The sequence below is a fragment of the Tachysurus fulvidraco genome, chromosome 26 (genome assembly GCF_022655615.1).
Source record: "Tachysurus fulvidraco isolate hzauxx_2018 chromosome 26, HZAU_PFXX_2.0, whole genome shotgun sequence".
Classification (NCBI taxonomy): domain Eukaryota; kingdom Metazoa; phylum Chordata; class Actinopteri; order Siluriformes; family Bagridae; genus Tachysurus; species Tachysurus fulvidraco.
In genome coordinates this window covers 4,113,677-4,140,197 of record NC_062543.1, presented here as the reverse complement: position 1 = coordinate 4,140,197, position 26,521 = coordinate 4,113,677, and the positions used below count along the sequence as shown (strand labels likewise).

The 26,521-nt window shown below is 37.6% G+C and overlaps 2 protein-coding genes across 6 annotated transcripts; one reads left to right on the top strand and one right to left on the bottom strand.

The window, feature by feature from the left end:
• Positions 1–708: 708 nt before the first annotated feature.
• srek1 (splicing regulatory glutamine/lysine-rich protein 1) lies at positions 709–11,692 on the top strand. Of its 5 annotated transcripts, XM_047809618.1 has the most exons (14): positions 745–1,044; positions 2,363–2,496; positions 4,268–4,691; positions 5,376–5,504; positions 5,755–5,931; positions 6,595–6,753; positions 6,950–7,128; positions 7,252–7,382; positions 7,472–7,586; positions 7,715–7,804; positions 7,930–8,058; positions 8,161–8,232; positions 8,335–8,458; positions 9,892–11,692. In XM_047809618.1, exons 4-14 carry the CDS (start codon positions 5,460–5,462, stop codon positions 10,048–10,050), a joined length of 1,380 nt encoding a protein of 459 aa, XP_047665574.1. In that variant the 5' UTR covers positions 745–1,044; positions 2,363–2,496; positions 4,268–4,691; positions 5,376–5,459; the 3' UTR covers positions 10,051–11,692. The 5 variants fall into 5 exon arrangements, with proteins under 5 accessions (XP_047665572.1, XP_047665571.1, XP_047665574.1 ...); XM_047809619.1 differs by having other exon boundaries at positions 4,268–5,504; positions 6,598–6,753; XM_047809617.1 differs by having other exon boundaries at positions 4,268–5,504.
• LOC113641111 (oncostatin-M-specific receptor subunit beta) lies at positions 11,522–26,050 on the bottom strand. Its single transcript, XM_027143666.2, has 16 exons — positions 25,819–26,050; positions 25,601–25,654; positions 21,755–21,811; positions 21,564–21,672; positions 20,763–20,917; positions 20,426–20,562; positions 19,331–19,466; positions 17,839–17,921; positions 17,509–17,719; positions 17,172–17,351; positions 16,172–16,303; positions 15,939–16,085; positions 15,381–15,530; positions 13,445–13,538; positions 13,271–13,352; positions 11,522–12,290 (listed from the first exon to the last, which is right to left on the bottom strand). The coding sequence occupies exons 1-16, from the start codon at positions 25,838–25,840 to the stop codon at positions 11,763–11,765; spliced, it is 2,277 nt and encodes a 758-aa protein (XP_026999467.1). The 5' UTR covers positions 25,841–26,050; the 3' UTR covers positions 11,522–11,762.
• Positions 26,051–26,521: the final 471 nt, after the last annotated feature.

Below are 26,521 nucleotides of genomic sequence, written 5' to 3'. Positions count from 1 at the left end.
CATTATGGCTTCTGGGATGGCGTGGAGCGTAAAAAATAATATACAAATAATGAAACAACTTAAGGATGAGGTATCTAAAACTCTGTCTTATAAAACAGCTTGATAGACCAGTACTGGGTCAAATACACTACTAGCCTACACTTCATCCTTCTAACCAGCAGATGTCACTAGTACATGTTATGTTATATCTTTAACTGCGTACTTAAATCATTTTTTATTCTGCACAACAAAGCATTCATATAAAGGCTTCGGTGTTAAAATCAACCAATCGCATCCGTCAGCTCAGAAACGCCCACTTTCTTTTCACCTGCAGAAGCAGCAGCAGCAGCAACAACTGGAATTGTCCGTGAGCCGAATCAGCTGACCCACTGTGTCGACTCTTTCAGCTCCCAAACGGCTCATTTAATGTTTAATTTTTACGTTTCAAATCTATATTCCTTGCTTATCTAGATTATTTCTCGCTATTCTAATTAATAAAACAACATTAATAATAATAGAACAATCGTCGCAGTGCGCTGCCCACTACAGTAAGCGTCTCTATATAAACGCAATTGTTTCTTTTCATCTATCCAAAAAAAGATCATAAACACAACTAAGACTTAAACACACGCCTGAACAAAGTTTACACAATTTTTATTAAAGTATCGGTATCACCCCCGTTTTTATTAAAAAAATAGAGTTCCAAATAACCGACTCAGCGAGTCGACTCGTTCGCGAACGATTCAGCAGAGGATATGCAGTGTAGCATGTTAGCACGCTAGCTTCTTGTGATTGTATATACACATATGTGAACCTTTATTTTATATACAGTATTTTCGTTAAAATGAACGGGATGCCGAGTACGGCGGTAATTCAGATTACCAACTTATCCGCGTCTGTTAATAGTGAACAAATGCGAACTCTGTTTGGTTTCCTCGGAGATATCGAGGAGTTACGGCTCTACCCTCCAGAGTAAGTGCACGCCTGTCGGGCTACGCCAATCAGGAAACACCGAGGATGTACAGGCCTGTACACTGAGCGTTAGCAAGCAAGTTACAGAGCCATGTATGTTGTTCTGAGCAACAGTGGTTTAAATTATGTTTCCTGCTTAATTTAGGCAGCTAAACGTTTACCACAATTATATACAGATTATTAGTATTATACGCATTAAAACAGCAGAATTTAAAATACAGATGTTTCTTTGTAATTTGGCCTCAAATGTGTTCGTGTATTTAAAGCGTAAATGTGACGTCCAAACAGTCAGTTAAAAAAAAGTTAATAATACGCAGAAACACATTATCTTAACCTTTTATTGTCTGTTTATCTAAATAAGTACAGTATAATTAACCGAAAGTATGAGTTTTAGATTTGTGAGCTTATAGATATTCGCTTCACCGAGCAAACCGTGCAACTGGTTAGGGAACGTGTACAAATTGTCGCACATGAATAAAACGGAGATGTATATAAAAAAAGATTTTGCAGTGAAGAGGCAATAATAATGCTCATTTATGCGGCCACTTTTCTATAAACACACCATACTTATGTTTGTAAGACACTCCGTTACTAGACTTTTTGCAGTTTTTCGTCTCACAGCTCCCACAAGGTGTTGCAAACATTCCTTTGCAGTTTTGCTCCATGTTGCCATGATTGTATAACACATTTGTCAGCTGCACATTCATGCCCCATTTTTGTTATTCTATTGCATATTGATCTGGTGATCTGGTGTTTCACGACACTGGCTCATGACCAGCATGACACATCCATGTATAAGACGTGTAAATGATTGTCATCAAAACTTGTCCATTGTGTGACAAGAAATTTTCAAACACACAAATTCTGCTGTTTGACCTGTCCAGTTTCAGTGAGCCTGATCTCCTTGTATCCATATATTCATGTCTTCTACGTCCCTGGTGCTGTGTTGTGTTTCACTGCTCATCCTGCTTGTAAAGAGAGTTTATTTAAGTTACCGTGACACTTTTTTTTTTTTTTTTTAGCTTGAACCCGTCTGGCAACCCTTTTCCAATTTCTCTCATCAGCAAGGCGTGTCTGCCAACAGAACTGATGCTTACTGGAAATCTTTAGTTCTCACCCCATTTGCTGTAAACTCTCGAAAAGATCAGCAGTTTCTGAAATACTCGAACTAGCAAATTTGCCACTGATAACCATGCCACGGTTAAAGTCACTGAGATTATGAGACAACCGAAGCGCCTGACCAGTATTTGAATAATTTCATGCTTTGCACTGCTGGACAGATAACAGTATTAATGAACAAGTGTACCTGGCCAGTGTATGCGCTATAGGTAGATTTTATAGTAAAAAAAGGATGTTCAGAAATTAAAGAACTGTTTGTCTAATATTTCTTGGTGTCTCTGTTCTTTTCCAGCCACACGCCACTATCCTTCTCATCTAAAGTGTGTTACATAAAATACAAGGAGCCGAGTAGTGTTGGCGTGGCCCAGCATTTAACCAACACTGTGTTTATTGACAGAGCTCTTATTGTCGTGCCATGTGCAGAAGGTTAGTAACCTCATCTTAACGTTCCTGTTCTTTACATTCACAGATGGCTTTAAGGATTTCCTGCAGAGCTTGTCTGACATTTTGGTTCCTTCTGTTTCGTTGGTAGATTTAGTGGCTTAGTATTATTTGGAAGCTTGAGTGGTTTAATAGAGAAACAGAGATTTGATGTTGATGTTGTTCAGCTTAAGGATGTAGACAAAACGTCTTCGATGGCTTCAGGTACGTGTCGTTGATATTCGTTTGCTGTCTCTTTATAACAGGGGTATTCGACTCGGATACATCCATTCATGAAATTTCCTTATTGATTAAGATATTAAAATAATATTATTTTTTATGCTTAAGCATTAATAGTTAGTTTAGGGCTATACACGAGATACAGCAGATTAAATCAGTTCACCATGTTTTAATCTCCTGCTTCTCTGTCCAGTCAGCTGTAGCCCTATTTGGACAGGATTAAACTTGCATTTAGTCCTGGGGTCATTTACTATTTTACATGAGCTCCTTTGTGATTTTTATTTCCATCTGATTCAGTTCTGTTCCCCCCAAAAAACTTTTATTCCCACATGGATCCACATTCCTGTAATTTTCTGCCCCTTGTGTTGCATCTTTTACTGTAAAGAGACTGCTTAGTTTTGCCTATCAGAGGCTCTCCCCGATATTAAACGCTTTCTGAGACACAGAATGAAAAACGAATGCCTCTCGTATATCTTGAATATTTAATTGTATTTTGGAGTTATTGCTGGAACGTTGTTTTGCCCCAAACTGAAATAAATGCCTGTGTCTTTGACGCCTCCTCAACCGCTTGTGAATGGATTGTCACCGTATGACGGACACAGCTGAGATCAGAAAAAAAAAACAACCTGCTACAAACCCACTTTTTCTTGTGATCATTTTTTGGATCTCTAGATGCTAGAGCTTTATCACAGAGGAGACCTGTAAAAACTGATTCCAGAAGACCCCCCCGATAAACGTATCCACATCAAGTAGGGCTTTAGTTATCACCATCACCACCATATTTATAACCAGCACCGATTTTATATATTTTGTCAGATTTCTAATCAGATCAGAGAGTGGGAATAAATTATAGAATTCGTAAAAGACCCCGTTCTTGATGAGCTGCTTCCTGCAAACTAATTTGCATAAAAATGTAATTGACTGAAATGAGGATCTGCTCCAAAAGTGTTGTATTAAAAATAAATGCTAGAGTCAGTGTGTTCTAATGAGAACGAAACGATGTGGATTTATCTGCCGAAATACCCCCAGTTGACGACCCCTGCTATAGAAAAACGAATTAGGTAATGTTGAAATGTTTTAAACCTGATGAGCACATCTACTTTATTTCATAGGGCTTGTAGCACACGTAGGTGTACACAACCTTTTTGCTTGTTGACACGTATAAATGTCGTAATGTACTAGGGTTTATGTGTAGCGCAAAGCGGCGTGAGATTTTATTTTTTCTTTACATTTCTTTGCTCAAGCTTCTGAGAAAAGGCTGTGCAGTGTCCGTGTGTGCTTTTGTTGTGTTTATATCGTGACTAGGAAACACAGCCATACTTCAATAACTAGACCTAACACTTGTATTTTTTCTGCCCTAATAAACAGTATGCAGTGTGTTGTTATGAACGATGGCATCCTAAATGAGATGATCTGTTCCTGAACAAAACAAAACAAAATTGCTTGTCCACGTGACTTGGTGCTGCAGGATGGCTTACTGCGTTAATTAATTTGGTTTCTGTATGTTTTTTCTGTGTTGATTATGTGTGCATATCAGATGACTAGAGTGGCCCAGGCGTTACAGTACTACCCTAGCCTGACTCAAGGCTTTGTTTTCCAAGCCACTAAACCCGCTGGGGCCAACGCTGCCTTCAAGGGGGGATTGTGACCAGGAGCATAGCTGCTGAACCTTCCAAGATGGACACCTTGTCTCTTTTTTTTTTTGTTTTGTTTTGTTTTGTTTCTTTTTCTTTTGTCTCTTTTTTGTTTTGTTTTTTTCTCTGACATTGTGTCTTGTTTGCCTCTTAGAAGAGGCTGTTGCATATTTCATTGTGTTGTTTCTTTTTGTTTTGTTTTTGTTTTGTTTATTTCTCCTGTCCCCAAGTCCCCACATTCCTCCTCTTCCCTATGCAGTTGTCCACTTTTGCGTGTCTCTCAAAGCTGTCCAGGTTGGCATCCAGTAATGGAGGGGAAATTGAACGGTACACAGGCAGCTGTGGCTGGCGATTCATTCTGATCTCTGTGTCTAATCTCTCTCTCTCTCTCTCTCTCTCTCTCTCACACTCTCACTCTCTCCCTCTCGCTCACTCTCTCTCTCTCTCTCTCTCACACTCTTTCTGTCTCTCACTCTCTCTGTCTCTGTCTTTCTCTCATTCTCTCTCTCACTCTCTCTGTCTGTGTCTGTCTCTCTCACACACACTCTCTCTCTCTCTCTGTCCTCTGTCAGTATTGCCATGTTTTCACTTTGACGTAAGGATCCTGTACGATAACCCTACATACTCTTTCAGCGTACCATTATCGAGCACTATATTAACTTGTATTAACCTTTTACTTAAGGACTAAGGAATTTTCAGATTCACACAATCACAATGTCTCTTTTTTAATTTTATAATTGAATCGTTATAATTTCTAATCTATCCATGCGCATTTCTTACCCAGTCCTATCAATTCTTACACACTTCTATTCAACGCATGCAAGAATGAATATTTACAAAGATAAAAATAAATAAATAAAAATCAGGAAGCTGCTTTTATTTTTATTCCCGAGTTACAATTTATTGTGCAGGAGGTAATTGATTTCCCTTTTTTATTTTTTTTATTTTTTCGTTTTGAAAGAAACTGAAAATGTTCTTCTCTTCTGTATCTGATGTTCTGTGTGCTATTAGTGATGCAGCCAACATGAACGGTTGTCTTGTGTTGCACACCCTTTCCAACACTGCGACACGATTGCCCCAAGGAGAAAAGCGCCCATGCTTGATATCGTACGGTTCATGCCCATTATGTTTCCAGTCCAGGTGACCTATACCACAAAGTGTTACCTCATTCTCTACATTTGTGTTGATTCTCTTTTTTTTTCTTTTCTTTTTATTTTAAAGAGGAAAAAACCCACGAAATGGACATTTTTTTTTGTTTGGTTTATATATGCTACTTTTAGGACAATAGTAAAGTGAACAAGGATTAAAAGATAGCTATGCTAGTAAATTGGACTAGTGACAGGCTCATGTATGATCGGTGTTGGATCTCCTCTCTATTGTGTTCATGTAGAAGGGAGAAAGTGCTGTGGCTCTTTATTGCTCACTCTCACACCGGGTCACTTGCCTCATAGGAAAGATCCCAGAGGAAGCCAAGGCTCTGTCCCTGCTGGCACCTGCAGCCCCAGTGCCCAGTTTGATGCCCGGTGGAGGACTGCTGCCCATCCCGAGCCCTGCTCCGCTGCCGAATGTGAGCAAATGTCTTCTCTTCAGTAGCTAATTCAGATCGTGTAGGTTTATGAACCTATTTTTTTTTCATAATCCGTATACGGAGTGACATCGAATCAACATGGCTGCTCACATCATATTAGGAGTAAACATAAAGCACTTTATTGTAAATAAATTCAGTCATTCATTTACATCATTTGGCAGACATCCAGAGCCACTTGCATTTAGTTAAATTTTTATACAACTGAGCATTTGAGGGTTAAGGGCCTTGCTCAGGGGCCCAACAGAAGCAGTTTAATGGACCTGGGATTTAAACTCTCAACCTTAGTGTAATCTTAACCACTAGCCTACTACGTCCCATTAAATCCATATCACAGCCGCGTTTTGTTTCACCTCATCTGTTGGAAATGACCTGCGATTCTCACCTATGAGGCGAGTCGAACGCAGCAGAACTCTTCAGCGCTGGGAGTTTTCCAGAATTTGAGATTATTAAAAAACCTTTGAGACAGCTTTATTATGTAAAGAAATAAAACACTCACGATTCCTTGTTGTCAGATTGGTGAAATGCGTGGAAACAGTTTTACCAGATGATTTTGTACATGTAAAAACACTTAAAATTCAGACATACGAGCTGTATTTGTAAATCTCTTGTACTGTAACTGATTAGAATATTCCCATAACTTAGCAGTTAAGTGTGCCACTGGCAGCCCGGGGACCACTGCAGCTTGGGCTCGACTCACCACTGAGCACCGTCCCTTCTCAACCCCCTATCATGGGCAACGTGGACCCGTCCAAAATCAACGAGATCCGCAGAACGGTGTATGTCGGCAATCTCAATTCTCAGGTACCCAGTAAAACTTGTGTTTATTTGGTACTAAAGTACAACATTGTTTGTAATATCCATGTTGTTGACTTTGGCTCATGTGTTTTTGTGGAAATTGTTCACAAAGTAAACAAACACTGGATGTGAATATGTTGGCAGCCTTACTGTTGTAATCGTCTTTCTAATCGTATTTTTCTGACTATATTTCCTCCCGTAGACCACAACAGCAGAGCAGCTGCTGGAGTTCTTCAAGCAGGTCGGCGAGGTGAAGTTTGTGCGCATGGCGGGAGACGAGACTCAGCCAACACGTTTTGCCTTTGTGGAGTTCGCCGGTCAGGAGTATGTGTCACGAGCGCTCGCCTTGAACGGAGTCATGTTCGGAGACAGACCTTTAAAGTGAGTCACCTGTCCCTCTCTTATCTGTTCGCACGCTTTATGAAATTCAATATGTAGGTATCATTGAAATGGATACACACTTAAGGACATAAATATACTAGAATACTTTCTGTGTAATGTTAGGATCAACCATTCCAACAATGCCATTGTCAAGCCACCAGAGATGACTCCTCAGGCTGCTGCTAAAGAACTGGAGGACGTTATGAAGCGTGTTAGAGAGGCTCAGTCCAGCATAGCAGCAGCCATCGATCCAGGTTCTTCTTATTCACATGCTTTATACTTTGTACACATCGAAAGAGAGAGAGATGTTGAGAATCGGACGTGTTTTCTGTTACACACACAGCCGACACCAAAAAGCGCTCATCCAGCAGATCCAGGAGATCGAGAAGGTCCCATTCCAGATCTCGCTCGCATTCACGTTCTCGCTCGCAACGGAAACGCTCCCGATCCAGACACAGGTGCCTTTTGTTTTAACCCCAGTCATGCACGTCAAACAGTGTCATGATTAAAGAGCATGTACATTTTATGCCAGTTTTCCCTTTGAAACAAATCTCATGTGTGTAATTTGATTTGCCGTGTGTGTAAGGGGACGGACATCGCAGAAGTCGTGGAAGAAGACGAGCGACTCGCACAAGAGACGCTCTAGAGACAGGAGATACAGCCGCTCACACTCCAGGTTCGAGTGAACACTAGACTTGTTGCATTCAGATATTTTGAGCCACAGGCTTAATCACGTTAACGTCCAAAGCCTTTCGTTATTAAAATGTCTTTTCACTGCTTCTATCTGTACTTTTTTGTTAGAGAAAGACGGAAAGACAGAGACGGGAAGATAAGGAAGGGGGATGATGCTGATGACAGGAGAAGGGACAAAAAAGGAAGAATGCCTGTTAAAGCTTACAGACCATCCTCAAGATCCCCAAGCAACAGCAGGTCCACTAAACATTTCATTTGTTCACTTAGACAGTGATGCCTCATTGAAATAGATTCTAGGGATCTAAAGATTTTTTTTACTTTTTTTTTATTTTTTTTTAGGGGACACAGAAAGGGCAGCAAATCACACTCCACGTGTGTAAGAAAGAAAGCAAGGTCTCCATCACCAAAGAGGTAAATAAATCCACCTTTTTATTTTTATCATACAACATGCTCAGTAGTTATTTGTGAGTGAGAGTGAAATGTCTGGAGGTATAATCTCCTTCATACCATCAGGGGAAAGAAAGACAGGAGGAGAGAACATGGGCAGGGCAGCCACAGAAAATGGAGAGACAGATCAACATCCAGGAGGAGGAGCAGAGACTCGGACAGACAGGAGAGCAAAGCTAAAGCCAAACAGGTGAGTTATACACTCATGTATGGTTCCTATAAAAATACTCTAACGGATTCATTTTAAAGCCTCTGCAAGAACCAAGATACGTGAAACTGACTAAGGACACCGGAGCCACAAGTGGCATTTTCATCCCTCTGCTGCTGCGGCTCCCTGTAGATTTGGAAAAATAAATATTTAATTGAAATTGATTTTATTTTAGTTAGAATTTAGAATGACACTTAAAAAAAAAAAACTAACTAAGATTATGATGCTCTTGTAACATTAAAATAAACCGTGTTTAATTTTTTTTTTTTGTCGCTCACAATATGCGTCATAATTGCCGACTTGCGGAATCGAAATTTTTAAAATTTCATTCAATTCCGATCAAGCTTTTCAACCTCAGGTAGGCAAACATGGATAAATGCAAGAAAAGGAAAAAAAACGATATATGTAGTGTTATCTTCATTTTAGATGTCAAAAAGGTTTTGTGGCTCCCTGTTTTTTTTTTTGTTTTGTTTGTTTTTCTGTGGGGAAAGGTGTCCAAATGGCTCTTTGAGTGTTTACGGTTGCCGACCCCAGGACTAGGTTTACGGTGTACTGTAGGTTTAACAACAGTAAATATAAAGCTGTCACTTAAACAAAAAGTTCAGCACTGTTGCTGGCCTCATTTTACCGAACTTACCGTCAGTGATAAGTGATGCAGATGGTATGATAAGCTGTAAAGCTGCAGCATGATGTGACATTACCTGTGTCTCTGGTGCTCTAGAAAAAAGCGATAATCATTACAGATAGTCGTTTGAAGATAACGTTCACCTGAACACGTCTGCCTTTGTTCACATCTGACTGATTACAATCAGTTCCGCTATCATGGCCTACTTCTAAGGAACTGTGTGTGGGAAAAATAAGACTGATGATATACTTCAGAACACGATATTATCTCTGGTAACGGGGCCAGAGCATTTCTGCCTGGTATTTATCGTTTGTGATCTCCGGTTCGTCTTGTTTTGTAGATGTAGTTTGGGTTTGTTCTTGGATACACTCGACAACACGAACATTCTCACAAAGACCGACGTGTCAACATGTACAGTGTAGTCTGCGGCGGTGCTTGTTTTTATTTAACTGTCATTTTGTCCCAAGGGTGTGCAAACACCTATACTAAACACGCATTTCTGCTTTTTCAGCTAAAGCTAAAGAACTAACAGGAAAAAAGGCAGTTCACTGACGGGAAAATGGTGATGGGATGTTAGCGGTGTTTTGGTTTAACTGTAAATAAATTGTAATGAACGATGTCATTTATTATATTAATTGTTGTAATTCCTGTCAAATAACTGTTGTGTGAAACATGGGACGTAACACACTGGAAACTAATCCAGCACATCACACATCAAGTGTTTTATTCTTTTCATGCTAACCCACTGAACACGATTTCTATAACCTTGCGTGTGGGTTTTTTTTCTCAGACGGAAAGCGGGTACAAGCAGAAGGAACAGGACTACGAGAGCGATGGTGAGGACATGGGCTCAGGTGCTAGTGAAGACTTCTCTCCTCACGCCCATCACAACGGCGAGTACAGCAGCATGCACGCAGACGAGGGAGAAGAGTTCTCCACAACGGAGTGAAGCAGGACCACAGAGATCTGACACTTCACCGGGGTTCACATACTTGAAATGTTCATGTTCCTCTCTGTACAGTGTTTTCTCTCTTTTCACTCCATTATATTGTTAGATTCTTAGAACTGTGAGAATTATATAAGAGCTATATTGAAATATACTGGATGCTTTGTGTATGTATAACGATCAGCCGTTACATTAAAACCACCCGCCTCGTATCGAGAAAGCGTCAACACGGCTCTAATACATCCAAGCACGGACTCCATAACACCTCCGAAGGCGATGCTGTGGTATCTAACACTGCGTACTAGGAACACTCTACGAGACACGATGTTCAGGAGATGCTCTGATTCACTCGTCCAGCCCAAATCCTTATGCTGGCTCATTATTTCCTGCTTTGAGTACTGACTTCACTGCTTTATCGCACCCTTGACAGCTTCCACTGAAACAACATAATCATATTATTGACTTCACCAGTCAGTGGTTTTAATGTTATGGCTAATCTACATACTTCAGGATTTCTATTTCCTTTCTTCTCTTTGTCTTTTTTTTTTTAAAATAGAAAGCACCTCATGGACCTGCCTCTTTACTCTCGATGACTTTTTACTAGAATCCAGGGACTTCTCTTTCCACTTTTATTTGATGTAGTTATGCAAATGCCCTCAGTAAATAAAGTGTATAACCTTAGTAATTACACGTTTAAATGAATTACACAGGATTAGGGGATAAAAACACCTAGTATGTAAAAAGTGCCTAAAAAAAGTTGCACATATTCTGTACACTTATAAAACCTAGATATAGCTTGTGCATTTATCTAGCTCGTTAAACACGCCCATAGTCAGTGCTTTTTAGATGTATTTTTTGCACAGTATTTTGTGTTATTCAGTAAATAATGATGAGGCATACAGTACTTTTACTGTACAGTGTTATCAATCAGTTCATCAGATATTAGCAGGGTTTTTTTTTCACCTTTACGTCATGTTTTATGTGCAAGTCTGAAGAGTGCAAAATTTGAAGTAAAAATAGTGACGTATGACTACATAAAAGAAATCCGAACTGATCCGAGTTTGGGAACGTTACAAAGGTTCTGAATATTTCTTTCTTTTCTTTTCTTTTTTTTTTTTTAATTTACTTTTGTCAAAGATGTTATTCAGTCATACATGTGTATCTGTGTGTATATAGTCGAGTGCACACTATTATGACAAACGGTTAAATAAAAACAAAAAAAAAAAGATCTTAAAGCAGAATGTGTTCATTTCAATAATGAAGGTTTGTAGTGTGTATAACGTTGTGATATTATTAGAGGGGAACATTTGCAATTCTTTCTATATGCGGGTTGTTGTCCGATTGCAGGACATGCAACTTTCTACAACTGTATTTTGCTGTTGAAATGTAAAATAAAGATACAATTTCCATTTTTTTCTAAATATGTAAAAAAACAAAACTGGGGTGTAAACTTTTGCACTTCACTGTATGACTATTAAAAGTGAAGTTTAAAAAAAAAAAAAAAAAAAAAAAAACCATGAGAATGTGAGGATTGTGACCTAGATTTTTTTTTGTGCAGTGTGAGTCTTGATACTTTTGACCTATTTTTGGAAACAAAAATGTACATTGTAAAATGAATAAATATTCCCTGATACATTGAAAAAGATCTATGTGGCTGGAGGTTCTTTGAACTCTGTGGTTAAATAGGTTTGTATACTGAAAGTATTTATATACAGTTAAAGAAACGTATCGACGGTATCTGCGAGATACGTTTGATCGGGATCCGCTCCCGTGTTCTCGGATAAAGAGAGCGATTGTCTGAGATACTCCTGACGTGGATCTGAAACAGCTGCTCCTGAGCTGGAAATAGTCGGAGGCATGGCGTTGGTGATTTGGTGGAAAAGCTCCATAGTGGTGTAGTCACTCATAAAAGCACTCGTTGGCTTCGGTACAGCTGTGGAGACAGACACTGTGCCTAGTACCATAGGTGGGTCTTGTATATTGTTAGCACCGACAGGCAGGTCTTGTATAGAGCCTTTATGATTACTGTCTATAGGAAAAGCTTCCTTAGGTGTGGGGTCTATTGTGGTTAAAGTTGTAGATGATGAAGGTTTGTTCTCCTCGGGTGGAGATGATGTATTAGGTATAAGGTTGGCCTTGGTCCGGTCCTGAGAGGCAAATTGTGTCTCCTTTTTGGCCTCCAATACAAACACATGTTCCTCCGTCTCTTCAAGATAAGGCCTGCTCAGAAGCTCCATCACCTCCTGTAAAAAAAAAAATAGAGTAAACATATATTACTACTGTACGTTAATACTTTTATCGCATACAAAAAGGAAAAGAGATAGGTGAAGGTTCCAGTTTTCCTAAAGCAGATTCAACTTTCTGAAACGGAAATCAGACTGAACAAATTTCTAAGAAAACTGACATTAAAACTATTGGTCCTTTAACCTGATTGGTCAGAAATTGCTGATTCGTTTTCTGTAATTGCAGCGCTGACAATCTGAATGGCTGTGTTTCTAATCATGAGCTTTGTATCAGTGTGTGCTTCCTAATACATTATTGCTTTTATAGGGAACTTGGTGTGGTGGAAAATCCACATAATTTAAGACTTATAAATAAAAGGTAAAATTTATAAATAAAATAAAGTGTAAACCTTGACATCGTGAGACTTTTTTTTAAATTTAACATTTATGAAAGGAGCTTCCAGTTTCCACCACTGGAGACTCTTCGGTAAAGAGGACTTTGTGGTTTCTTAGTAACATGACAAGCTGCTGTTTTCCTTATTATTATTAACTTCAAGTGCAAGAACTGGGGAGGAAACAGCAGTTTCTAGCTGTGTGAGAACAGGAACTTAGTTGTTAGAGATGTTTGACAATATTAACGGTTGCTAAATCCAAAAAAAAAAAAAAAAAAGGCATAATGTGTTCTTCTTTAATAAATGAGTACATGTAATTGTTGGTAAATTTTCTATAGTATAAAGAGGAAAAAATACCTATGGAAACAACGTTAGACTTTAGTGTGGTAACTATAACTCGTCCCATATCTTTTATTGCTGCACAAAAAAAAACAACAACTAAAAAAACCAGACCTTAGAGTTAAGGTACTTCTGAGTATCTTAACATTCCTATGATTTTTAACATCAATACCCTGTACCTTCTTGACAAACTTTACTTCAATATGAATTAAATCTAAGAAAAACTTTTATCAATCCAACACAACTAATATTCATCCAAATAAAACTCACCAGGTCCTGAGCACCTTCAATTTTCTGTACAGCGTTACTGTTGCAGGGGTTGGGTATACTCGGCCATAGCATATTCTTGGATCTAGGTGATAGTGATATGTTTGGCGTCAAATCTTTCGTGTCATTTATTTTGTCATTAAAATAATACTTACAGTGTTAAAACTTGGGCTTTACCTTTTTAAAAGCCGAAAACAGAGATGAGTGGCAAGTAGCAGAGCAAATACACCTGCAATGACTCCTACCAACATTCCACCAACAGCCATCGAGTCTGAGGAAGCAGATATTCAGGTACATTTTACATTCATGAACAGACATTTTGGCCTTTTGAATTTTACACTGTAGCTGATCCAGGGGCGGTTCTAGGCCTTTTTTAGGGTGGCTTCATTCCCCTGTGTGTGATCTCAGCCACCCTAAAACTAAAAGTATATTTTTTACTTTCATAAATAAACAATTAAAAATTATGTTAAAATGCAGGACATGTCGTCGATGGGAAAGAAAATGATTTATTAGTTTAATCCAAGAGCGATTTTTTTTACTTTGCTTTTAAGCACGTGCTTCATCAGCTGTCTGCTTTATCTGAACGGAGAAGCTCAGGCACGTGAGCCAGAGCTGGAGGCATTTATCTATAACGTTAATCGACGGACAGACGCAAAGACGGCAACCAAAAGCAGTGAAATTTCACTATTCGTATTACCAGAGTTGTAGCACAAACAAAATATTAATGCAAACAATCCATTCAATACTAAATTAAAAATAAAATATATTGATTTGATCTTTGTCTTGTGAATATTTTTTTTATTAATGACTGCATTCATTGGACAGACTGTTTGTAGAGAATGCACACATACATGAACTGATTTGATTCAAGACTGGCTTCATTACATCATGCATAAAATTTTGGTGTCCACTTTTTCCATTTTAAATAATACCATAACTTTTGGCTTACTATGTAGTCATATAATATATAATATAAAACTCTTCTTGTTTTAAATTCTCACTGAGGGCTAAAACCCCCTAAAGAGGAAATCCTACAGCCGCCCCTGAGTTGAACAAAGGTTCCTTGATATCCAACTTCCGCTAATTGTTAATTAGTACAGGTACGTATTTCCTTCTCGCTACAGCACTCACTTTTACCTCCTGATGCTACGGAATATTTTTTTTTTTATTAAATGAAGTATTGCAACGTCATGGTTTTGATATTGTTCCTTGTTTTTGGTTGTCTGTGTGTTGGACTAACTGTGCATTCACTGTTTGCTGATCGCTCGACCTTAGTTTGTTTCCTGTTCAAATTTTTCTGTTAGCCTGCCTGCCATAATATAAACACTTGTACTGCACCTGTGTCGGTCTCAACTCTCCGTCCATTCAATTCAATTCAATTCAAGTTTATTGGTATAGCGCTTTTAACAACTGACATTGTCTCAAAGCAGGGTTATTATAAGAATAATATAAAGATTAATAGAATACAAAATTCAAGATTAATATTAGATAGATTTAGTTCACAATGTGTATGTATTTATCCCCCTATGAGCAAGTCTGAGGTGACTCAGGCAGCAGTGGCAAGGAAAAACTCCATTAGATGGTAAGGAAGAAACCTTGAGAGGAACCAGACTCAAAGGGGAACCCATCCTCATATGGGTGACACTGGAGGGTGTGATTATAAATATACAGTCTAACAAATGTTGTATAGATGCAAAAGATTACATGGAGTTCACATCTTTTTAGTATAGCAGAATCTAAGTGTAGCTGGTAGATCTCTGAATGCCTCAGGGTTCGCTGGGTCGGCCTCATCTCAGTGGTCCATGACGTTTTTTTTAAACATGCTTTTTATTATTTCTGACTGAGCCATCCAGTTTGTGCTGTACAGACTAAAAATAAACGCGTGGATGTGTTTTCCATCAACATTTGCCATTATTTTATTATTTGTCCTTCAAACTACTGTGTACACACCAGGCGTGGTTTCTGTAAAATGACGCTTGTTCTGTTTAAAAGCCACGTTAACGCCCTGCTTCTAAATTACAAGTCTGAAACCTCCTTCTGTCCGGGTTTAGAAAGATGTTAACCCGGATAGTGTGAAAATCCCATAACGTGTGTTAGTGTGAAATAAACTTACCCAACGTCTCAAAGCACTTCGATTCACTCCTCTTTCCCTCCCCTGCAGCCGTGACTGCAGACAGCTCCATGCAGTACATGCTTCCACTTCTGAGATTCAGCAACTCGTAGCTGTTCACACTAGGATCCACTGTGATATCTGGCAACACATCTACATGTGCAGAATATTGAAAATTAAACAACAAGCTAAATATTTTTACACGTTTGAATTGATATTTATGATATTTACATTGGGCCTTCAAAGAATCTTAAAAAAAGTACTGGTGGAGATGTGCATTATTAAAACATGTTAAGAAATACTGTATAGAGCAAATGCAAAAAAAAAAAAAAACACAAAACAGCAGAATTGGTAGAATTATAATTCAAAATGCTTTAATGTAAAGAATAATACACAAGGAGGAATACTAGTATAGGAAAAGAATCAGTAGTGGGGTTATTCTGACTTGGTTGGTATCCTTCCAACATTACATAACCATCTCTCCTTCATGTCTTTATATCTGCTGCTGCTTGACTTTACAGAATAACGACAACCAATTCGTCAAAAATACTCTGGACTCACCTTTGGTGCTGTTGTCCTGTGTGTGGCGGATGATGTAACCTTGCAGAAAGCCACGCAAGTCCTCCTCACATACCGGGCTCCATGTGATCACAAAGGAATTCTGGGTAACTTTAGAGCTGCTAACATTCCCAGGAGCAGAAAGTGGAGCTAAGAGAAGAGGACTCGAAAGTCAGCGTAAGTCTTTACAAGGTTTACATTTGTGACATTAATGACTGCGAAAGTGTGAAACTGACTTCCTTCGGTGAGGTACACCTGGGTTCTTCCAACAGTCTCATCACTGTTATTGACTTTCTTCAGGTTGCAGGTGTCTTTTTCATGCCTGGCGTGCAGGAAAAAGTGGTATCTCTTATAGGGCCGAAATGCAACTGCACAAGGAAAAGCGCTGCTTAGAATAATTATATAATTACAAAAAAAATATGTAGTGTTATAAAAGTGGTCTGAAAGACTTGTTAATATAAATATTTTTTCCCTGAGCAAACATTGTCCTTAAGACATGATCTATAAGCATATTCTTACCAGGTTATAATGCATTCATAAAATTATTCATTCATTGTCACACATCCCTGAAGGAGGATTTTGGATAAACAATAATTATACACAGAATCTACTTCCACTGAATTATGTGTCTTTTTGCTATTGATGTCATATTATTATGACACTAACAATACTTATAATACATTATAACTATCCAATACATAGGACGGGTATAGCTCTAAAATATTTTGTTTTTATTTTTGTTTTTTATCATCTATGTTTCATTTGTACTTTTTGGCTTATTTGGCATTTTTGGCATTACATATGAACACATTCTTACCAGGTTATAATGATGGTCATAAGGCCTTGTTCAGGATTATTTATTGTCACATGTTACAATCATGCTTAAAAAATTTAATTTCATAATATTTTTATCATTAGTAAATAAAATCAACACTGATCTTTATGGCACTGATGATCTAACAATATAATGTTATGACTGCTACATCAAAAAAAAAAAAGCATTATAACCATCCATAATGCATAAGACACAAAGTGTGATGTAATAAATTACGAGCGCATTCTAAGGACTATAATGCTTTAAACTGACATTGAATAATGAGGCTATTTTTGGGGATCACTCCTTATGATGCATTATAATCACTCAACATGGATAGTTAAAATAAAGTGTAAGGTATTTCCATCAAATATTTCATGTTACGAATGCATAATTAGCTGTGAGCTATTAAAATGAGGTACCGTTCTGAGTTTGGATAGTATGGTAGTTTTTCTTCTCGTAGATGGGTTTGTAAGATAATTTCTCATCTGATGTCCACCACTCAACAGAATAGCAATGATATTTCCTGGACAGCATGCTATTCCACAAAAGACTGAAGCTGTCATTACTGTTCAAAGTGACGTTAAAAGCTTCGTCCAAATCTGTAGCGACAAACGAAACAAATCAAAGCTGCTTGATTAGATATAGAAAAACAACAAATCTGGTATACATGCTAGTGTCAAAATGTCCTCGAATAAAATAAGTAAATAATCATGAATATCTTCTTAGTATTTCCGACAAATTTCTTAGATGACCCACCGTTCTGATCCACCAAGGCATCCACGTCCAAGAACGCAGCAGGCGATTGTCCGGCTTCGTTTAAAGCGCTGATGCTGAGTTTGTAGGCAGAATAACACAAAAACAAAGTGACACTTTGCACTTTGAGGAAATAACTGCTCTCTACAGCAGGTTCCCCAGATGCCTTCTGAACCGTCACATTATAGACTTCCACTGCATGACTGTGGACATACTAATAAAAAAAAAACAAAGAGAGAAAAAAAAAACATTTCATAATCGGTGGTTTCCTTCAGATGAACAAACAGATTTTGAATCAGAATGAAGAGTAAAGAAAATCAGCTGAGCTCGTACCTCCCACTTCACAGTTATCTTTCTCTGTCCGGTTTGAACCAGATGGTAACCAGTTTCATTTATTACAGGTGCGTCTGATAATTCTGGTGAGTAAAACATTCAGTCAGACAGGATGCAGCATTTTCTTGCGTTAAAATACATATTCTAAGCAACCAAACTTTTAAACTAAGAAATAAAACACTCGATTTTGTCGTTTTAGGAAAATAATCAAGAATAACAGCATGTCCTAAAGTGTTACCAAATGACAGGTTCATGTTCTGAGGAAGAATGTCATTATATTTATCACTTAAATAGCGGTTCCATCACGGGTCTTTTTTCTTTTTCTGGTAGATTATGAAATGAAAAGAATTGAAATGTAAGAAAGGATCACAAAGGTGTAAAATCATCCGTTCTGTAAAAAACTGACTTCTAGATGCAGGAAAAGTAAGTGCTACAAAGTACTGACAAAAAAACTTGCCTTTTATCTCATTAAAATTTATATAATGTTAATTTCAGAATTTATATAGTTAGCTAGCTAGAGCTAGCTGGAGACTCCTTCCATAAAGGTTCGCCCTTTATAAGAGTTTTATATCAGTACCGGCAGTGAAGATTCAAGTGGTTAAGCTTCGGGTTTATTGATCAGAGGATCGGGGTTCAAGCCAAAGCACTGCCAAGCTACCACTGTTGGGCCCTTAAGCAAGGCCCTTAACCCTCTCTGTTTCAGGGATGCTCTATCATGTCTGACCCTGTGCTCTGACCCAAAGTTCCAAAGTTGGGATATGTCAAGAAAGAATTACACTGTGCTGTAGTTTATATGTCTCGGTTGAATTGCCTGCCTCGCCTCCCGAGCACCAACACCGAGAACCGTCTCTGGAGTATTAGTCGTTTCCGGACTGCATTTCAGATAACCCCCGCACCGGGGGCAATTACGCCCACAACTGTTTACTATTTCCCACGCTATATAAGCTGAACTTGAAATTTACCCCAATGCGAAGTCTCGATCAGCCATTGCGATCATTCTGAGCATTTTCCTGTTTATCTCTAGTTCTGGTTTTTGCTACTCTGTTTCTGTCTTTTGGTTCATTGTTTGTTTGCCACCTGCCCTGACCTTCTGCCTGTATTTCTGACTACAATTTCTGCCTCCTCTACGTTGTTGTGTTTGCCGTCCCCGACCTTTCCCGGTTGTTTATGAGATTGTTCAATAAACCTGCTAATGGATCATCAGCCTTATGACGCATCATTACAGTATATGTGATAAAATAAATTCTTCTCCTTTTCAAAATAACAGTGTGAGCGGACATCCATAATATCACACTGACAATATCCATAATATTGTCAGTGCTGCTGTTACAGGAAATAAATCAACATATGGAACAAAATATTGAACATAATCTTCCAGTTTAATCAGTTTCAAGTATCCAACATTGCTGTGGTATAAAATATGTCTTAAAAATAAGATAATAATATAACTTAAAATAAGTTATACTTTTTGATAATTATGTCATGAATTTACCTTGTGGGACTCTGATGACTTCACTCAAAGGACACTGAGGACACTCTGGAGTCTCAACGCACCGTATTTGCATTTCATACGATTGAGACGAGACAACATCTCCCACAGTGCAGTCTCTCCTGGTCTGGGACTTCACCTACAGCATGAGAAAATGAAGAGGAGTTGTTTAACACCTCAAAACAATTCGTAGTTCACAAACCGCTCATACAATTCTCTGGTTGTTAAATGTCCTGTTAAATGTAATCTTATAAACATACAGTACCTTAATTAACAAGTTGTAAATGCTCAGCAGAGCTAGTTTAATAGCCTATTTCCCTATTTCCCTAAGACAATCTTATTTAACTTTATGCCTGGTTAAGTTAGTGGTTCATTTTATAGCATTTCAGGAAAGTAGCAGATCCACTTGCTTTTTATGATGTCATTAAAAAATAAAGACTGAAACCAACACTGTATTTGCATTTCCACCTTATTTATGAGTAATATACATTTCTCAGCTTCTCAGGTATTTAAATTTTTTCTCGAATTAAGGATATAGTTCAGTAACTGGAGTTCTAACATGCTTCAAAAGTCTGTGCACCTCTTCCCACTCTTCTGCAAAGGTTTTCCACCAGATGAGCGAGACTGTGGGGATTTGTGATCATTCCAATACAAGAGTATTAGTGAGATCAGACACTAATGTTGTGTGAGGAGAGCTGTGTTCCAATTCATCCCAAAGGTCTTAGGTTAGGTTAAGTCAGAGCTCTGTGCAGGACACGAGTTCTTTCACTCTAACACACTTTACCACACCAGGTCTTCATTATAGAGCTTGCTTTTTTCATGCTGGAACAGGTAAGAGCCTCTGTGAAATTGTAACGATACAGCACACAAAGCAATCCTACACGAATGAATCCTCCAATCATCGAGGCAACAGAACCACAAATCAGGTGTCCTTAAACTCATATAGTGTGCATACTACACGTTAAAAAGCATTATTCACATAGAAAGGCATAGTGCAACCTTTAAAAAAAATCCCCTGACCTCTTTTTGGGTCTCCCAATATTCAAAACATGCTTATGGCTGTGGTTTCATTTGCAGGAGGCTGATCTTTATCTTTACCTCTTTCCACTCAGTGGTGTTGTGTTCCCTGTACTTCAGATGATAATGTTTCACATTGCTGTCATTCCATTTAGCCGTAACATTTAAATAACCGTAACTTCTCTTGAAAGTCACATTGTTGGGAGGACCACACTGTACTGAAATATAACAAACGTGACTGTTAGCGATAAAAAACCAACAACGTTACAAATAAAAAGTTATTTGTTTAGCTATTTAAAAATTGATTATTATATTACATATTACATAATTATTCGTTAACAGTTACTTTTTTATATTATTTACAAACATTATGGTGAAACTATATTTAAATGGTATGAATTGCCAAAAATGCACGTACTTATAAGTAACGGATGTCCGCTGAATTTTGCGAAGGCGCATCTGTTTTGATCGTCGCTCGTCGCGATAGCGAATGCTGTCAGGTTTTTGTTATTTGCTAGAGAAATCTGTGCCTTACTGCTTAGTATCTTGTTTGTTTTTAGAATACATAACCTCCTGCAAGACAAAAGTTTGTTTTTATCCCATTACATCCTTCTATATATTCATAGTCAAGGAAAGTCGAGTCATTTTTATCATTTCTAGAGTAACATCTAACATCTAAAAGCTCCACATTAAAATTAAAATGAATTTTTCTGTACAAATATTTAGTTAGCATTTTTGAAAGGAGCGTCCAGTGTCAGCACCGCAGAGTTAAAGCTGTAACTTGGCACAGGAAAGGACAAAGAAGTTTTATTGCGCATTACATTTCCTTAATTGAAAATGTATTAACTTCAAGAAAGAAAAACAGAAAAGCTGGCGAGGGAACTGCTGTTCATAACGTCACACTAAAACATGCCATCATGACATCATGTGCTTTGATAAATTATAGACGCTATATTTCTTATATTTATTAATATAAAATAAGAGGAATAAAACATTTTAATATGTGCTGTTGGAAAATGAATAGCATTCACATTGAGTTAGTAACAGAATATCAGCCTAGTTTAACGCTACATGGCAAAACTTAATATTAAGAACAAGGCTTTAAATTATGCCTCCATGTTAGTGTTTTTTATTCCCCAGACAGCCCCAGTTCACCCAGGAGATAAAACATCAACAAGAAGTTATTGTCCTCAGGAATATAATTGCCAGAACAACTTACTGCTTAATGAAGAGAAAATATTTATCGTATTTTCCAGGATTCCAGACACAGTAGTAATCTATCATTGCATCTGTAATCCTTTGTCCAAAGCAGCTCAAATTCTGGACTCCTAAAAAAGAGCCATAATAATAAAGACTTTATAAACATGTGGATACTGAAGGTTTAAACTCAACTCTGTTATGTGACATCACCTTCAAAGACGTTACACCGTTCTTCACACAAGGTCATATTTTTGCAGTTGCAAAAGACTGAAAAATAACAAGAAGAAAATGAGTCATTAATAATAAGAACATTATTATTAAACATGAGGGTGGCAGATTTATTTAAAAAAAATAAAATCAAATGAATTAATAAATACGTCCTTTTTTAAAAATTAATAAACATATTATTCTTCCTTCAAAAGCATAAAATTATTTTTAAAAAAAACTCCAAAACATTGAATTTCCCCAAATCCCTGCAAAAAAAATAAAACTCCAATTGATGATTAGCCTGAATTTCCTATTCTCAGGGTTAATTAATGCAAGCTTATTTATTTAGCTTCATTATCTTAGCCGACATTTTTTCAATAAGCACCACGAAGATTAGCATGGTTGTCGTGACAACATCAACATCACAGTTCTGCGTGTCGCATCACAGGAAAATGCCATCAGTGGTGTTATAAAGGAGACAAAAGCTAGAAAGTATGTGTAACGTGAAAATAGAACTGAATTAAAATTGAACTGAATTGAACTGAATGAAATCATTTGAATATGATCTCTGAACGGTCATCAATCTCACTAAAATACCCGTCCTGTTTCACTGGAAAGTCTGTGTACTAGCCTTAACGTTTATCAGCGGATTTCAAAAGTCTGTTACATGAAAAATGAAACCAAGTTAATTTCATATCATGATCTTTTTCCGCCCATAATTTGATACGGAAACCTGATAACATTCGAGTGAATAAAATTGAGTGTTTTAAGCGGAAAATGACCAAAAAAAAAATAGGACAACCTAGTTGCATAAGTATTGACACCCCATTACTATATACTTTACTGTACCTTTACTATATACTTACATATATAGTTAATACAGCAGTACTCATTACAAATTATATTAGTGTAGTAGAGTAGTGCAGTACTTTATTAATCCTCACGGAGAAATTTGGTGTCACAACAACCACCACACAGGAGCAACAGCAATGTCTAAGACTTGCGTTTACTGCATTTGGCAGACACACTGATACAGTGCGGCTTACATTTTGTACTACTGAGCAATTAAGGGTTAAGGGCCTTGCTCAGGGGCCCAGCAGTGGAAGCATGTAGAACCTGGAATTTGAGTTTGCAACCTTCTGTATTGTGGTACAACAGCTTAAGCACTAGGATACCAAATCCACCACTAGGCCATGTGTTATTCTCACACAACCCGACTCTATTTAATTCCATCCATTCACTTGATACACAATTTATCCTTCACATCCTTGACACCCTGAACAGGTTGCCAACACATCACACACACATTCACACACTACAGACAATGAGTGATGCCAATCAGCACTATAGCTCATGTCTTTGGACTCACACCCACAGGACAGAAGCAGGACTCAAAACAAGAACAGCAGAGGTGCGAGACAAACACTAAACACTAAACCATCACGTAACCTGTGCAGGTTATCATAATGTATTATTAGAAAAAAGTTCTATGTCTATTTGGTGGGAAAACAGCATCACTGACCTCTTTACTATAAATACCTGCACTGGCTGTTGAAAGACTGATATCAGACAGTTTAGTTGTATTAATTATCGAAGGATTATTTCATAAACCCTGAACGGCGACCATCACAAGACACAACACATTCACACCTAGAAAAATTTACCTCAGCGTATGAAGGAGTGTGTGAATATGTGTGAGAAGGTGGATTCCTACTAGGGATATGCATTTACAGTACAGAAAATAACGGTTCTTTTATTTTATAAAATTGTGCTCTAAAGATTGACCGGACAATTAGAGTGCTGGATTACAGCTGGATTCAGAATCAGGAAACACAACACACAGTGCGACTAACATCTAATGCAATAGCCTGTATGGGAAAGATTCCTAGTTTTGAAATAGAAAAATTAGCATATTGTTTCTCTGTTTCTTGTTATTTCAGCCTCTCTGGTATACACAAAACAACTCTGGTATAAAAACGTTGCTCTGCTTCATCTTTTACTGCGAGATGATTAAAAGGTGTGGATGGTCGAATCAGTGCAGTCTAATTAAAGGAAACTGTGGTTAAGCTTTTGAGCTCAGATCAGAGGATAGAGTTTAAACACCCCAGCAGCTCCAAACCGCCGTGATTGAGCCTCAGATGTAGGTCATTTTAAATAATTACTTAAGTTACTGTATTATAGTATATTACTACAGTGTATTGATGTAAAGTCTATTATTATATTATATAATATTAATACATACAATGGCGGACTGTAATTAGCTGCAAATACGTATATTCCAATTGTTTATTGCAAAAATCTGCTGTACTTTTACAATTAAACGGAAAGCTGTACAGTAAATGTTTTACAGTTTCTTCGGGATCATCATCAAATTACTCTGATCTCTCTCTCTCTCTATCTCTCTCTCTCTCTCTCTCTCTCGCTCTCTCACTCTCTTTCTCTCTATACATATCTCTTATCTCACTCTCTATCTCTCTCTCTATCTCTCTGATCTCACTCTCTATCTCTCTCTCTCTATACACACCCACATCATTTCTTAAAATGTCCCAGACAGGATGTCCATTCAGCTAAGTGAAATTCCCCCTCCTCTTTCGTGACAGAGTTTCAAGTTGTATTTAGTAACTCAAACTCCTTTCCGAAAAAAGTATCACAGAATAAAATTATTGCTTGTACACAGCACTTAAAATGAATTTGCTTTAGCACAGTAATAGTGACCAGGGTTGCCAGGTCTCCGTAAAAAAACAATACAAAATCCTATAAACAACCTTGAACTAGCCGGCCATTGCAAATAAAGGAGGAAACCCCCGAGTCACGGGGAGAACATGCAAACTTACACATTAACCCACACACACAAGGCGGAGGCAGCAATCTAACCCCCAACCCTGAGGGTGTGAGGCAAACGTGCTAACCACTAAGCCACTGTTCCCCCCTGACTGAGACCAATCTAGCATATTTATGAGCACAAATTGGTGACTGTCTTGGACTCGATTCGGATCTCCATCTCACATCGCAGCTGCTTTCGAGAATTCACTCGACTCACCAATAGTGTACTGACCACCATTGCTCCCATTGTTCCCAATATCTAATTACTGATCACAATTATTCCTAATATCTAATCAATGATCACCATTATTCCTAATATCCAATCAGTGATCTCCATTATTCCTAATATATATAATCAATAATCACCATTATTCCTAATATATAATCAATAATCACCATTATTCCTAATATCCAATCAGTGATCTCCATTATTCCTAATATATAATCAATAATCACCATTATCTCCTAATATATAATCAATAATCACTATTATTCCTAATATCCAATCAATGATCACCATTGTCCAAACACCAATACCAAGGATGTTCTTGGAGTAAGTACTTATAGTGATTTCCCGTTTCTTTACTACTAACCTTTAAATCTTCCTTCTTTATGTACCCTATGATGAATAAATAAATAATATGCAAATCTGTGTATGGCCTCGTATAAAGACTTCAGCATACTGTATCTGCTTTCCTAAAAAAAGGAGCTGGCAATACCGTGCATAGTAATAGCAATTAAAAACTATATTACAAGTGAAACAAACTGTAGCTACTGAAACTCTTCTCCAGTAAACTCAAATAAACGTGTTAGTAAAATATTAGTATAAAGTTTTAGCAGCCTTAATAGTAATGTTTACCGACAACAAGCTGAATGTACTTTTTTTTGAGTGTTAAACTACGCTTGCGAATATGGATAGATTTTATTCCAAGTCTATGATTTAAAACAAAAAACAACCCAAAAAAACCGCTTTTACGAAACATCGAATTTTGCAGATAATTACACACGCTGGCAACCCGGACTCACCTGCTGAAGTGTTAGAAATGGTCCAAATTGACAAGATGAATCCAGTAAGTAACCCTAAAAAAAAGAGAAGAAATAAACAATAATCAGTGAAATAAACAAGTTAGTGCATAATATAGAATAAGAGTTTATATTAAAGTTTACATTTATAAACATCTAGGAATTATTTCTCTGTATAAAATGGAAAAAAAAACCCAACAACACATAAAACTCAAACGCACCAAAATAAAGAACGCTTTGCATCTCTGAACGGGAAACAAAATCCTGCAAACATTTATTTATTTATATATCCCCCCCCCCCCCCCACTAAAAAAAAAATTATCCAATTTTATGGAGCTTCTTTCTCATGACTTTCAGCTCTCTGTATCCTTATTGAAGAGATTCAACGCGCATGCGCAGTAATCCAGGTTAAATCTTGTACATAACTGCATGGGACTGCATGCTGAAAGCAAGAAAAACTTTTGGAGGCACTTTGAGCGCTTATAAGACATCTCAGGACTGTCGAGCGGGGGTTAGAAAAGGTTTCACTTCCTCAAACGTATTAGTCATAACGATTAAGTCTTAAGTTATTTTTACATTTAACCCTGAGTGAGTTCAATTTTAGTCCAATTAAACTACATATGTGATAAAAATATATGAAGGATTATTCATTTGCTATTCTGGAAAACAAACAAACAAACAAAATGTTTCAATATAAATAACCTTTTATCACACTGGGTTCCAAGTAGAAACCTTGGAGAGGTTAATATCACTCAACTATATAGAAAAACATCAATTCGTTCATTCATTCATTCATTCATTCATTCATGTGGAGTCCTGTGATAAACTGGTGTCTATTCCCACATTCATTTCCAGATTGACTCGGTCAAATAGTGAAACACTTCTTCAAGTCATTTCAGTCCAAACTGTGACGACAATACAGTA

Excerpts from the sequence above, each read along its gene's own strand:
- srek1 (XM_047809615.1), top strand. The coding sequence starts at position 824 with ATGAACGGGATGCCGAGTACGGCGGTAATTCAGATTACCAACTTATCC. Across the intron at positions 6,754-6,949 it reads TCGGCAATCTCAATTCTCAG|ACCACAACAGCAGAGCAGCT; the intron begins GTACCCAGTAAA and ends TTCCTCCCGTAG. Across the intron at positions 7,805-7,929 it reads TACAGCCGCTCACACTCCAG|AGAAAGACGGAAAGACAGAG; the intron begins GTTCGAGTGAAC and ends CTTTTTTGTTAG.
- LOC113641111 (XM_027143666.2), bottom strand. The coding sequence starts at position 25,840 with ATGCAAAGCGTTCTTTATTTTG. Across the intron at positions 20,918-21,563 it reads TATTTTCTCTTCATTAAGCA|GAGGTTATGTATTCTAAAAA; the intron begins GTAAGTTGTTCT and ends TTTGTCTTGCAG. Across the intron at positions 17,352-17,508 it reads TGCCTTGGTGGATCAGAACG|ATTTGGACGAAGCTTTTAAC; the intron begins GTGGGTCATCTA and ends TTGTCGCTACAG.